Genomic DNA, 14,003 nt, shown 5'->3' on the forward strand with positions numbered 1-14,003 from the left:
ATAACGGTTCTTTCACCTTCATCAAGAGGCAAACAAAGGTGCTATGTTGATATTTCATGATAAAAGAATCCTATAGAAGAACTAAACAATTTCACAGTTTTCTTTGGTATTATGTTCACATAAATCCTCCTTCACTATGAAGACTGTCTACTTCTAAGTAGTGACTAGATTTTCCTCTTTATATTGTCTAAGGCAAGGACATGACAAACACAGTCCTTCCATAAATGATTGATGGCTGAAGGATAAGTCTCAGAACTGATACATAAGTCACTGGTTCTTTCTGTGGAAATAAAATCTACTGACCACTGTATCTTTTACAACTCCTAACTTAAATTGTTTCAATATAATAATATTTGATTTAAAATAATACTGTTTTAATGAAAGGTGTAATAAACCAAACTTGACTTAACAACAAAAAAAAGATAGAAACAACTAAATATTTATATGAAAAATCAAAAGATGTAACCTAAAATGTCTAACATCTTCCAATTTCTTTTGAGGCCTTTGACAATTTTGCTTTTGAAAGAATGACATAATTAGTCTTTCTAAGATGGACAGATTGCAATAAACTATGCAATGACAGGTAAAAAGTAGTGAGCTTCAACATATTGAAAAATGACTGATTCCTAAGGACTTAACACATTGATAATATTTAAAAATTAAGTTCAAAATGTCATTTATGATTTTCATCTATTAATATATTAATGAACACTGCCAGACTAATACAGATATTAAAGATTTCCTAGCACTTTGCCAGAAAATTGATTTTAAGAGTTTCTATTTGACCTCCTTTAAAAACATTTAAGAGATAAAAGGGCACTCAAGTACTAGTAGAATCCATAGATGAAAGTTTTTTTAGGCCATGAAAAGAGTACTGAACACGAATTCATACAGGCAATCATGGGCCTGTCAACATTTCTATTACAAGCATCATTTAAGAGGGCTTATCATCTCCATCATCTTATGAACTATTAAGCTAGAAGTTGGCATACCAATTAGCAGCCTGGATTCAAATTTGTTTACAAAAAACATTTGAATTAGTTTAGTAGTTTTGATTTAGACATCAGCCAGAAAACCTTAAGTCAGGGTTTCTCCATACATGTGAACACTGAGTAAATATTTTGTCTAGTCTACATGATTTAGTTAGAGCACACAGATAATAAATTCAAGGTACTGTGTTTTATCTCCAGGAGATTCAATTGTGTTCACTCTTCCTGTTCTCCTCACATTGATTTGTTATCTCACAAATGCAGCTTTTAGCAACACAGAGCTCAATATTAGAACATACAGATAGATTACCATAATTTCATTACCAACATTTGGGGGAAATTCAAATTACACTTTCAATAACAGATTCAGAGAAATCATGCATTCCTTCATAAGCCTCAGTGTGCATGCATGCCCAGTCATGTTTAACTCTTTGTGATCTTATGAACTGTAGCCCACCAGGCTTCTCTGTTCATGGAATTTTCCAGGGAAGAATACTGGAGTAGGTTGCCATTTCCTGCTCCAGAAGATCTTCCCAGCCCAGGGATTGAACCCATGCCTCCAGCATCTCCTGCATTGGCAGACCCACTCTTTACCACTGAGCCACCTGGGAAGCCCATCTGTGTATAAAAATGTAGTTTAAACATCAAAAACAAAGCCATTACTAAAAATTATGAATTAACTGAAGTTAAAGTCCTTTAACAGCATCTTTTTATGCTTTAATAGAATAACAATGAAGTAGACTCATTTTAACTTCTCTATATTAAAACACTCACAATAAAATATAACTTAAAATTTTATTTTTTATTAACTCAGTTGATGAACCCAGGTACCAATGGATAAAGAATCCACCTGCAATTCAGGAAACACAGGAGACCCAGCTTTGATCAGGTCAGGAAGATAACCTGGAGAAGAAAATGGCAACCCACTCCAGTATTCTTGCCTGAAAAATCCTATGGATGGTGGGACCTGACAGGCTACAGCCCAAAGGGTCACAAAGAGTCAGACATGATGAGTGACTAAGCATGTAAGCATTCAAAATGAAGTTTAAAAACATTTTCCTTCATATTTCTTTCAAATCAGATAACCCTCAGAGTGTGACCAACAAAAAAAGATATTCCCCATAGAAAACTAAAATAGATCTTTGAGAAATTAGAATAATATCAATGACACAAAGCTGTTAATTTTATTAAGTAGATGTGAACATATAAACAAATGGCTAATGGGATGTGAACAAGCTCAAGAAAAAGGCATTTTAATTATCAGTCTGCTTCCTTTCCCTTCACAAGCTCATGAAAACAAAAATGTCAAGTCAGTTTGTGATTTAAAAGTTGAATAGACTAAAGTGAGTTATTACAGTAGGATCATTTTTAAAATGGAGATCCTTGGCTGACAATTAGTCAATTTTAATCACTAAATAAAATTCTGGAATGTATAATTGCAGGAGATAGACTTGGAGACAGATTGTACATGTACTTTTACCTGAATTTTGGCAACCGTGTAGAAATCTATACCTAGATGTTCTAAGATGCAAAACTATTTAAAATAACAATGTCCTAAATAATTTGTCCAAAATAATATATATATTCTATGGGTAATACATGTGAGGGCATTGTTAGGCTATCTGAACTTTAACACTGAAAATATAGGTTAAAATGACATCTCTAAGAATACACTCACAAATTTTTAATATTGCAAGTAGAAAAAGACAAGTATATATTCATATTGGGACAGTCTAAAGTTCAGAAAGGACTTAAGTACAATAGTACTTCTGTTGCATATAAAAATATATTTTATCACTTTCAAAGGAAAATCTAATGCTAATTTTGAGTGCTTAAGTATAATTTAATGTGTGTGTATTTTTTTCTTTTTTAGACAATTATGTAATTTCACTGCCCCCACTTAATTTATAGTTAATCCTTAGATTGCATGTTAAGATTCTCATTTACCAGTGTTATTACACTCATGTATCTGTGTCACCTTACACAATTACTTCAGGAAATATTATTTTGAGCCTGGTCAGGATTTGGGCATAGGCACAATGGTCTTTCCTCTCAAGGAGCTTTATTCCATAAACAAATTAGGGCTAAATGATGCTTCCCAAGTGGAGCTAGTGGTAAAGAACCTGCCTGACAATGCAGAAGATGCGTAAGAGATAAGGGTTTGATCCCTAGGTGAGGAAGATCCCCTGGAGAAGGACACGGCAACCCACTCCAGTATTCTTGTCTGGGGAATCCCATGGACAAAGGTGCCTGGTAGCTTAAAATCCATGAGGTCACAAAGAGTTGGACACGACTGAAGTGACTTAGCATACATATAAAGGAAGCTCATAAAGCAGTACCCAATAAAAAGAAGAGCTACCCTGGTAGCTCAGCTGGTAAAGAATCCACCTGCAATGTGGGAGTCCTGAGTTCAACCCCTGGGTTGGGAAGATTCCCTGGAGAAGGGCATGGCAGCCCACTCCAGTATTCTTGCCTGGAGAAATCCCCATGGACAGAGGAACCTGGTGGGCTAGAGTCCATGGGACTGCAAAGAGTCCTAGACAACTGAACGACTAAGCACAGCAATAAAAAGAACCATGTGTTGGACAGAGAACTGAAGGACTGTTTTGCCTTCTATTGCATGGCAAATCTCTTCATTTCTCAGAACAGTCTGCTCATTATGTGAAGATGTACACCTACACCTGCACTTTTAACTAGGATGAAATTATGGTAGGAAGTAGAGCAAGGGGATGAAGCTTGGATAGGAATGTTTTTTTTAAAAAGAACTTTCCCAGACCCCCACATATAAATCTAATGCACATTCTCTGACTATTAGACACTAGACAAGTGAGTTATAAGGGTTTTCTCATCCTTAAATTCTGTAAAACTAAATGGAAGATTAAAGTACCAAATAGACTTAATTTATTTGTCAAGCCTTATGATACTACTGGTAAGTAATTTTATGCCCACATATTTTATATGTGAAGTCCATAAATTCATTCACATTCATAAATTTTAAAATTTTACTCAGGAGCACTAGGTTAAAATCTAAGTAATGTATGTTTTGGTTTTTTCTCTTGCCCTTAATACACTAAATAGCTTTTTGTCTTATAGTGACATATTTAACTTATGCATTGTTCCTTTGCCTCACTTACTTTGTATATAAAACTGAAAAATAGCTTTTACAACCATCTTACAGAATAATTAAGAGAGTAAAGTTAGGCAAGTTAAGTGAAGGTGTTGAAAATTACAAAACTGAGAAGTTGCATATAACTGTAACTATGATATATACAATGTGATATATATATATATATATAAAACGGATATTAACATTAGGCTATATTTTAAGTTAAATTGTCAAGATTTCAGTTTTTCTCATAATAATGAAGAGATTTAATTAGCGACTTGGTCATTTATAGTTTTATTGTTTAATGCGTCTATGAACTTATGAATCTATTATGATTTCAGATTTCATCCAACCACTAGCTAAACAATGAGCCTGGAAAGTCATTGCACCTCTCTGGCCCCAGGAAATGTGGATAATTTATAAATGGAGATAATAATCTATACATAGGAGATAACAGCTATCTCACAAGATGCTTGTTAGAATTCTAAGCAGGAAAAAGAGAGAAAACCACTGTTTGAGATGTAGTTAACATACTCTATTCAAAGGGCTTAGCACAGAGCTTCTTGTGGCTCAAATTTTATACAGTAAATGCACATGCCTATTTTGGTACCATTTTCCCCAACATAATAACATCTTATATCCTCTCTACATATGAAGTGTGTTTCCTAGGTGGCTCAGTGGTAAAGAATCTACTTGCCAAGGCAGGAGACAAAAGAGACGCAGGTTCAATCTCTGGGTTGGGAAGATCCCTTGGAGTTGGAAATGGCAACCCACTCCAGTCTTCTTGCCTAGAGAATTCTCTGGTGGGCTACAGTCCATGGGGTCGGAAAGAGTCAGACATGACTGAGCGCATGTTCTTTCACATATGTGAAGCACCTCTGAGCATTCTGGAATCTTGTATAATCTGATGGACTTGTATAAACTAAGCATAGCTGTTGTTTTTTCAGTTATTTAAAAGTTAACAAATTCACTTCAGAGAGTCTATTTCCATTTATAAATTTCCTTTCAAAATGGTATGCAACTGCATTTCTTAAACTGTCATAGTTAAAAAAAAAAAGAAAAATGCTTACCATTACTTTAAACTATGGAATAAAAAAATTCTTTAAAATTTGCTAACATAGAACAAAGGAAGTAAGAAGAACTTTATAATCTTCAACATTACAAACTCAGCTTTTCAGAGAATCACTCATTACTTTTTATGTAATTCAATCACTTTCTGAACTTGTAAGCACTTCAAATTTAGCAACATTCATTATTTTGGAAATTTTACTTCCATACCTTGAAGAGACCTTAGAGAAATATCACATATCACTAAAATTGAAGATAGCCCTTCAGATTATTGATTGTTTTTACAATTTTAATATTTATAAAATATACTATTACTTCTGTGGTACAGTTTTACATGATACCATCATCTTATTTAGATCATGTGAGAGAAATGTGCAAATGTAAATGCAGATGAGAGAGAATGCACACATCTTATGTTAATATGATGTAAATATATAAAAACATGAATAAAATAAAGTAGGAACAGATTTTCTAGATTTAAAAGCCTTTAAATAAGAAATTATGTCTATATTATGGGAAGAAATAAATAAGATTTTGATTTTTAAGTACTATCCCTCTAAGTTCTTTGAAAAAGTGAAAGTGTTAGTCACTCAGTTGTGTCTGACACTTTGTGATCCTGTGGACTGTAGGTTCCTCTGTTTATGGAATTTTCCAGGCAAGAATAATGGAGTGGGTTGCCATTCCCTTCTCCAGGGGATCTTTCTGATCCAGGAATTTAAGTTCTTTATGAGACGAAAAAACAGTTCTCTGATTCTGTTTTTACAATCATGTAATGTCAAAAATAGACTTGAATATATGATGATTTATTTGGTATACATATTATAATAGTTTGAGGAAATATTTTCATTCCAAAATTGTTTCTTTCTGTCTTTTACAAAATGAGTAGTTAGCATTAAAAAAAATACCATAAAACATGTAGTCACTAATATTCTTATATAATACTAATTGGCATATGGTTCTCAAATATTAGATTTGTGATTGTCTTCATTGGTGCCATCTGAGAAAACTCTGTAGTAAAATTGATAAGGTACAGTAGAAATAGAGTTGAACATGAACTTGAAAGCCCAATGATCTAGTCTCAATTCTGGAGCTAATTATATTTTTAACCCAGTGAAAAAAGCACTTATCCTTTCTAGACATGTGCATTTATTGTATAAAATATAAGCAGTGAACTAGCTTGTATGTAAGAACTCTTCCAGCCCTGTAAGTACAGTGGATTTGTAACAAGATGAATTAACAAATTCATGTAAGTACATTAGTCAATCAATATTAAAATAAATCCGTACTGGAATACAACAAATGAAATTAGCCTAGGAGTAGGAGTAACATATTTAAGCTATGATTCTGCCCCTGATTCATAGAGCCAGCACCTGGAGTAACTGTGTAAAGTTGATAAGCAGAAATTTCAGAGTGGTTTTCCAATGTATAATAGCCTGGGAACTTAGCCAAAGTGAAACAATAGCTATGGAGAAGATGGTACATTTTTTATTTACTGTGGTGGACAAGTTAGGGCTGGTAATATTAGGGATGAAGCATGTGAGATGCACTGGCTTTGTGCATGGAAGTGTATTTTAATGACAGTGATGATAGCTACTAGTGTCAGGCACTATATATGTTGCATGCATAATCTTTCTACTGAAATTCTAATTTCCTTTTTAATAGATAATGAAAATGAAGCTTAGGAAAACTGTGTTGCTAGTACAAAGATAGTTGCTCGCAGAATTTTTTTTTTTCTGCTTCAGGTCTTGGTGGCTCCAGAGTACTTGCTCTTTCTACTTTAGTGTTTCTCAAACTTTAGAGCACATTAGAATTACCTGGATGACTTGTTATAAACACCTACTAGGGCATTTGTTTCAATAGACCTGGGGTGGGAATCTGAGAATTCATATTTCAATATTCATATTCAAGTTTACAAAGGATACTACTTGTTGAGGAACACTTTGAAATCACTGCTGTGCAATCTTTTTTGAGCAAATAGAAAATTTTGTGATATCTAATGACACATGATTATCATTGATATTCTTGTTTTCCAGTTATAAGGTACATGATGCATATGATAATCTTATAAATTTTGACATTTTAGAGGTTTCAAATTGGCTTTTGGGGGACAGATTGTGATTATATAAAAATTATTAATCCTTGAATCTTTAGTTAGCACCAAGCGATAGCTTAGCACAAGGTGTGATAGCACAAATGCATTTTATAGCAGTAAGATTAGAGGCTTGAGAGAAAGAAAGATGATAACCAGCATTGAGACCATGAATACTGGAAAGTATTCAACAAATTGACTTTTCTCAGTGGCATTCCTGTAAAAGTGATATTTCTGATGAGAATGAGGGCCTTCCAAGTGGTCTAATTCCAAGAAAATCTTGTAGACTTGGAGATTGATCTCCCTGGAAAGTACCATGAATCACCCCACCTGCTCACTTTGAAAGAGAAAAGATAAATGGATTATGACTTTATCTGTTGTACCAGACCTCATCAAAAATCCAAATTAAAACTGCCACTGTATGTATGAACTACACACCACTTTGGATTATGAGTAAGGGCTATGGGAAACAGAGGCAGAAAAGAAGCTATATTTTAATGTATATAGAGAGAAAATAAAATGACCTTATTGGCAACTCAGGCATTTTTTGCTAATCTTTTGGTTTTCAGTCATTTTGCTTATAATCTCTCCAACATTGAAAATTGAAATTCAAAGTACAAATGGCATATTTTCTCAAATAGTCATGTTACTTGAAGTAACAGTTTCCTCACCGGACGTATTGCTTGCGGCTTCAAAGTTATTTTCCAAGCTGGACAAAACATTGAAAGTATTTAATATCCTGAAGCCTTTTCTGGAGACTGTGATAAGTAGAAGAAAGTAAAACTTTCAGGATATCAAGGAGAAGTATGTTTGGAGACGTAAGGAAACAATGTTTAGTTGCTTTCACTTATTTGTGTTTGAGACTAGACAAGTATTTTAACATTCGAGGTTTTTTTCTATATGTGTGTGAGGGCATCATTAATTGCTACCTTTCTTACTTTTTGTTTTATCAGATGTCACTTATGCCAGAGCTTACCACTTTTAAAATCCTACATTGATGCCATTTGCTACTGCTTTATTTTAATATTTTACTGTTTCTGCAGACAGTAAATTGTGTGTTCACGGAAAAGATGTGTACCCCAAATCTATTCAGCTATCCCATAAATAGTAACACTAATTAACATCATGGACAGTAATAACTACTGAAACGAAATCTATGCTCCTGGAGTATATAATCTATTGAGTAAAATTCTATCCCTTTTCTCCTTGAAGGATCTTAAAGGAGCTGCCATCAGGTTTTCCACAGCTTGAAACCTGCTCCTTAATCATTTCTGCTCACACACTCACTCTTCTACATGGGCTTAAAGCAGCCCCTACGTCCTCCAACAACCCCCTCAATACCAAAATATTCTGGAAATATGGGGTTGCAAAATGACAGTTTCAGAGGATTTCAACCAGTAACTGCCCAGGGAAAGTTGAGCTCAGAATTCTGGGAGCTACTGAAGCCTTTTGAGGGCGGTAAATTGGGTTGGCTTAGCAACTCGGTGGTGCAAAGCCTCCCTAAAGGCGCTGTGCTCAAGAAGAAGGGAAGTCGCCTGGCTGCCTGAATTTATCTTTCTTTCTTTGGTTGTTCTGCTTCCTATTATTCTGCACTGCGCTGCAATCCCCATTCCTGTCCCGCTTTCAGCCCTCAGCTGGCCTCTCCTGAGGAGCGGGGAGAGGACCCCAGGACAACCGGGAGGATCATGTGCTGTTTCATTTCTTCTGTGCTTTCCCCGGGATCCAACAGAACCCTGTGGAGTTTCAGTCCTGGGACAGCCCCCTGCTTGCTTTCCCCCCAGCGACAGAGCAGGGCGGGGGGTTGAAGGAGATGGAAGAGGGGAATCAACCCCCATTACTCCTTCTCCGGTGAGTTTTTCGAACTCCCAAAGAGCCTGTTAGAGAAGTTGTTTTAGTGAAAGCAGCGCTGCGGTCAGCTTGGGAAAAGAGAGCTTTCTCTGTGCCTCCACCGGGACTTCTGACAGCAGTGGTCGCAGCACCACCGACCAGCTAGGGTCCGGGAACAGAAACACACATTGTGTAACCCTCCACCCTGTCCGTCTCGGACACACACCCACACCCATCCTGGAGGCCTCCAGAAGGCTCCTCCGCCTTGATCCACGTGGACTCCCCCTCCAGCAACACACACACCCACACACACACCCACACACACACCCACACACACACCATCACAATCGCCAAAGGCCAAGTCAGGCGTTCAGTTCAACCTCAGTGGTCTGAATATTTAGGGGAATCTGGTCTTCTAGAAGCAGTGAAGTATTTCCAGAGGAAACAGTTGGAAGGGAGGGCTACCTGACCAGACTGCAGCAGGACAAGGACTCCGATCCAAAGGAGAAGGTTGTCTCTCAGCAGCTGACTCAGTCTTGTTAGACTCAGTGGAAGGGTTTTGATGGTGGCGGTGGCAGTGGGTGGCTTTTTGTTGGGTGCACTTACTGGTTTGTAAAGACATTAACCCAACAGAACCATCTTTGTAAAGCTCTCTCGAGACCCGAGACACGACAGAAATTTTGCTAACGATACTGACAGGTCAGACTGTCGCCCTGAGGTCGGGAAAGTGAGAGTTATCAGACCCGGAGCACAAGCCTGGGGCTGACACCTCCGGCTGGCCACCTGGGGTGGGCACAAGGTGCTACTGAGCGCTGCTGGCAGCTCTCTTCCTGCGTGGACACCGCGACCCTTGCCAGCACTAATTAACTGCGAGACAAGCTGCGAGCTCGGCTCTTCCCAAAGAGCTCTGTGGCGGGAGTAATATCTCCTTGGAGTCCCAGAGCACGCAGAAACGTAGATCCTTCTGGAAGTCCGGGGGTCCAGCAAGGAGTCTTGAAAGCGGGCTCTAGTACAGGGTGGGGGATGTTGCACGCTAGCTCCCACCTGCTGTCCTCGGAGGTCAGTGTTTTCTGTACCTTCCTCCGCACGATTTGTAAGTTCCCCCGGGATCTCCCGAGGAGTGTGGGGAAGCACCCCGCCAGTGTTTGTTTACGTGGGCGGGACGTTTAAGCACGACTTGAAGATTCACATATTCTCTGGTTGAAATCTAAAACAGGCAGGCTGCAGGCTGCATTTCAGAAACCTCTGCTGCGTGTGTGTGTTTGTCTGTGCGTGTCTCAGCATGCATCAGCCTAAGCAGCCCCCGCCCCACCCCACCCCCCAATTTGGTGCCCTCCATGGCGTTTTATTTCAGATGACAACAGTGGGGATAAAGCGCCCGGAGAGGGTTGCCTCTCTTTCCAGTACCACTGGAGCGATTCAGGCCTACCACGGAAGCCCACTTTGGCTTCTACTCTGAGGCGTTTTCCCTCACTGAGTCTCTTTGTCATTGCTGTTGCAGGCAGAGGTGAGATAGTGAAGGATGAAGTGTGGACAAAAGGTGGAATTCTCAAGGCCTGAGCTGTTCACCTGGAAAAGCACGCGCCGCAGACTTCCTTAGCCCTAGCCCTAGATTAGAACCTGCAGAGCCCTTAGAAAGACTGCCCATTTCGAGCTTTCCCGTGGGTCTGGGAGACCGGAAGAAAAACACCGTGGAAGACAAAAGCGGCCGTAGTCACTAGGGAGAAAGAACATTCAAGCTATTACTGCGATATTGGTTTTAGGAAAAGCCTTGCGACGTAGGTTAAATTAAAATAAAATAAGGAGAAGGGGAAGAAGAAGAAGCAATCGTAAAAACTGGCACCACTGGCAACCGGGAGTAAATCTTAAGAATATATCCTCTGTAAGTTTGTGTCTCAGAATCTTGAGGACGGCGTTCCAAGTTGTAAAATATAGGAAATGCCTTTCAAGTGGCAGATAAGTGACAATGAAGAACCTTATTACCATTAAAAAAAAAAATGGTCCGTTGAAAATTGATTTTGGACAAGATCAAAGCAGAGTGTGAAACACCCCTTCTTCCCGATGTCCCCGAAACTGGAATGTATTCAGTGGATCGATTATCTCAGTCCAAAGTACGGCAGCTGAGAGGAGAGGAGAGGAGAGGGGGTAGGGTGGGGGTGGGGTTCTCATTTCCATTTCCATTTAAAGCAAACTGACGCGCCTTTCGTTTCTATCGGCGCGGCTTATCTGGGAAATATGGTAGGTCCGGGCAGCCGGGCTGTAATCGCAGGCTGCTGGGCTCTGTGTTTGTCAGCCTGGCGTGCTCGTCCAGCTTCGGAGACTCCTTCTCCCATCTGCCTCTCCAGTGTGTTTTGACTCAACAGGTATCGCGTGAAAACTCGCACTTAACCCCCCGGTCGTCTAGCAGGAGCCACCTCAACATTTTTTCCTGCCAGGAGCTGTCGCTGGCTCCTCGCGCCCAACCCCAGGGCCATCTATTAACCGCCGACTCCCAGTGGCAGGCGAGCTAAGCATAAATACGAGGCTCCTCACACGTCGAGCCGGCGACGAGAACCCCTTGTAAGCAACCCAAGACGTGTTTTGTGCACTAGGTTGTGTAGTTGCGCCAGTAGAGAACAAGCGTTTTGGCTCAGAGCTGCGCTGAGGCCGGTGAGGGTCGGCGAAGGCGGGTGTCAAGCTTTAAGGAGCAGGTTGAGATTAGAAGGCAGTTGCTGCCACAGAGACCTGGGACGACTTCTTGGCATTTAGGAATGTCAATTAAAATTCGAGACATGTCGCCCACCATTGGTCCCTAATAGAGGCAGCGGTAACCCTTCCAACTCCCTCCACCCAAAACATGAATTATCATTTCCACTGAATGCAAATGGACTGCCTTCTGTAGGGGGACAGCCAGCTGCAAGCTGGACAATAAACTGTTTCATAGAGACGCGGCCCGATTGCGGTTCAGAGAGGCACTGCTTTACAAAGGAAGAAGCGTCCAGTTTGTGTGGACAGAGGTGGCGCGCCCGGGCCAACAGCTCCCCCGTCCCCCACCGTCCACCCCCGACACACAGACACTCTGGATTTGAAACTAGCTTCACTGAAAACGACATTCGTCGCGTCTATGCGAGCTGCCTTGAGTACGGGGAGGTGGTTGTTCAAAAATGATAGCATGAGTCATAAACACCTTCTGAGTATTTTTTTGCAGCAGGGCGCAGGAGAAGTTGTAGAACAGAGCTGGGAATCTATTTTCTCCCAGAGGACAGGTCTCCTTCCAATGATCCTGACTGTCCCTTGCCTTCCTGCTTAGGATTGAATTTTACATCCCACCCACCTCCTCCCCTTGTCTGTGCATGTGACACTCACTCTACCTGTCTGAACGCCGAGACTTGCAGGGGATTTTCTTTTTGGTCGTCAGCTAATGACTTTCCTCCTACCTTCATTCATCCCCAAAGGTAGCTGGTTACACTTCCTGGCATCTCAGACCGTTCAAAAACCCCATTTTAAGCCAAACCTCTACCACAGGACCTAAGAAAGCGCCTCTGTCATTTATCAATGCAAAAGAGCCCACGTAGAAATAATTCACATATGTATGCACACATTCATGTTGGTTGGGGGTGGGGGGTGGGGGATGCTCGAAAGACCCCTGTGCCCTAATGCATTTAAAAGAAGCACCTTCCTAACATGTCGTTAACTTTCCTACCTGAAAGGGTTAAAAAGCATTTCCAGGAGCGTCTTTAAAATAAATATTCCAACCAAAGCATCAAATCCCACTGATTTGACTAGAAATCAAGGTAACCCTCATCACCAAGAAAAGTCTTGCAGAGGAATTCTGCCTGGTATCCACTAGTTAGAGGCTATACGAACCAACTCACGTATTCGTTTGAGCATACTGCAAGAATATTTATTGAGCACAAGCTCAATCACTGCATTGAACGCCAAATCTGGCAAGCAAAATGCATTTCCTATCTGAGGGAGAAAAAGAGCTGTGAATCAACTCCTTCTTCAGTATTATCATGATTATTTCATCCGTGCAAATTGCAAAGTAATCTACCCGTCTCTGGCGACAAGTCAGCTCACCTCCATCCAAAGCAGAGGGGACCCCTTAAAGCAAGCCTACCTTTCACACAAGACACCGTCAATAAAAAGACGAGGTTCCAGAACGTAAATCCACTTTTAATCCCCATTTTCTTCATCAGGATGAAGTCTAGGCGGCCACATTTAGCGCATTTTCTCGTGCCAGGCTCCCGGGGTTTGGATTCCTTCGCTCGGCTTTCCCCTTTGCGGATCCCTTTCATATTATTCGCGAGCTCCTAATTCCTGCTCCTCAGCCCGGCGCAGTGGAGTTGTTGCTGTTGTGGGTGCGCGGTCACAGCTCGAAGTGAATGGTGTTTCTGGGATACCACAGCAACCTTGAAGAGGACTCAACCATCTCTCTCCAACGGGGGCACAAAGTCTCTGCTACTCTGGATTCTGTCTTTTCTTGTGCGTTTTTTTCCACTCCACTAAAACCTACCTCAATTCTAGCTCGTTATAGCAACCACCAGAAACCACTAGTGAGCCTCTTAAAGCCCAGCTCCTCTCTTTGACAAACTCCCCACAATATCTGAAATGAAGAGGTTTGATTTTTTTCCCCCCCCGAATAGATCAATTCTACCTCTAAAAGCAGCCCAAGAAATATTATGTTAGTGAGTTCTCCATTCCAGCCTGTGACCATAGAAACGTGTTACAGGAATATTTTAATCGGAGAATCTGTATTGCTTTTAGGAAAACTGTGATGATAATGAACCGGGCTCCATCCATGGCCACGTCTTTATAATGGGACATGTGTTACTACTGTAGTTGCAGTATATTTCAGGCAGGCGTCTCACATTAATCATCCTGTGATTTAATTGAAAAAGGGAGATCACAGATAATTTATTTGCACATACGTATTTACATATTC

The 14,003-nt window shown here is 40.1% G+C and overlaps 1 protein-coding gene across 4 annotated transcripts in view; it reads right to left on the minus strand.

The window, feature by feature from the left end:
• CSMD3 (CUB and Sushi multiple domains 3) overlaps window positions 1–13,441 on the minus strand; it is a 1,311,921-nt gene extending 1,298,480 nt beyond the window's left edge. For all 4 annotated transcript variants that reach the window (XM_081504393.1, XM_081504396.1, XM_081504395.1 and 1 more), the window contains exon 1: window positions 13,179–13,441. In XM_081504393.1, the coding sequence (XP_081360519.1) occupies window positions 13,179–13,356 (178 nt within the window). In that variant the 5' untranslated portion in view covers window positions 13,357–13,441. The remainder of the gene's footprint in view (window positions 1–13,178) is intronic.
• Window positions 13,442–14,003: the final 562 nt, after the last annotated feature.

The sequence above is a fragment of the Giraffa tippelskirchi genome, chromosome 6, assembly GCF_054371585.1.
Source record: "Giraffa tippelskirchi isolate mGirTip1 chromosome 6, T2T-mGirTip1v1.2.pri, whole genome shotgun sequence".
NCBI classification, from domain to species: domain Eukaryota; kingdom Metazoa; phylum Chordata; class Mammalia; order Artiodactyla; family Giraffidae; genus Giraffa; species Giraffa tippelskirchi.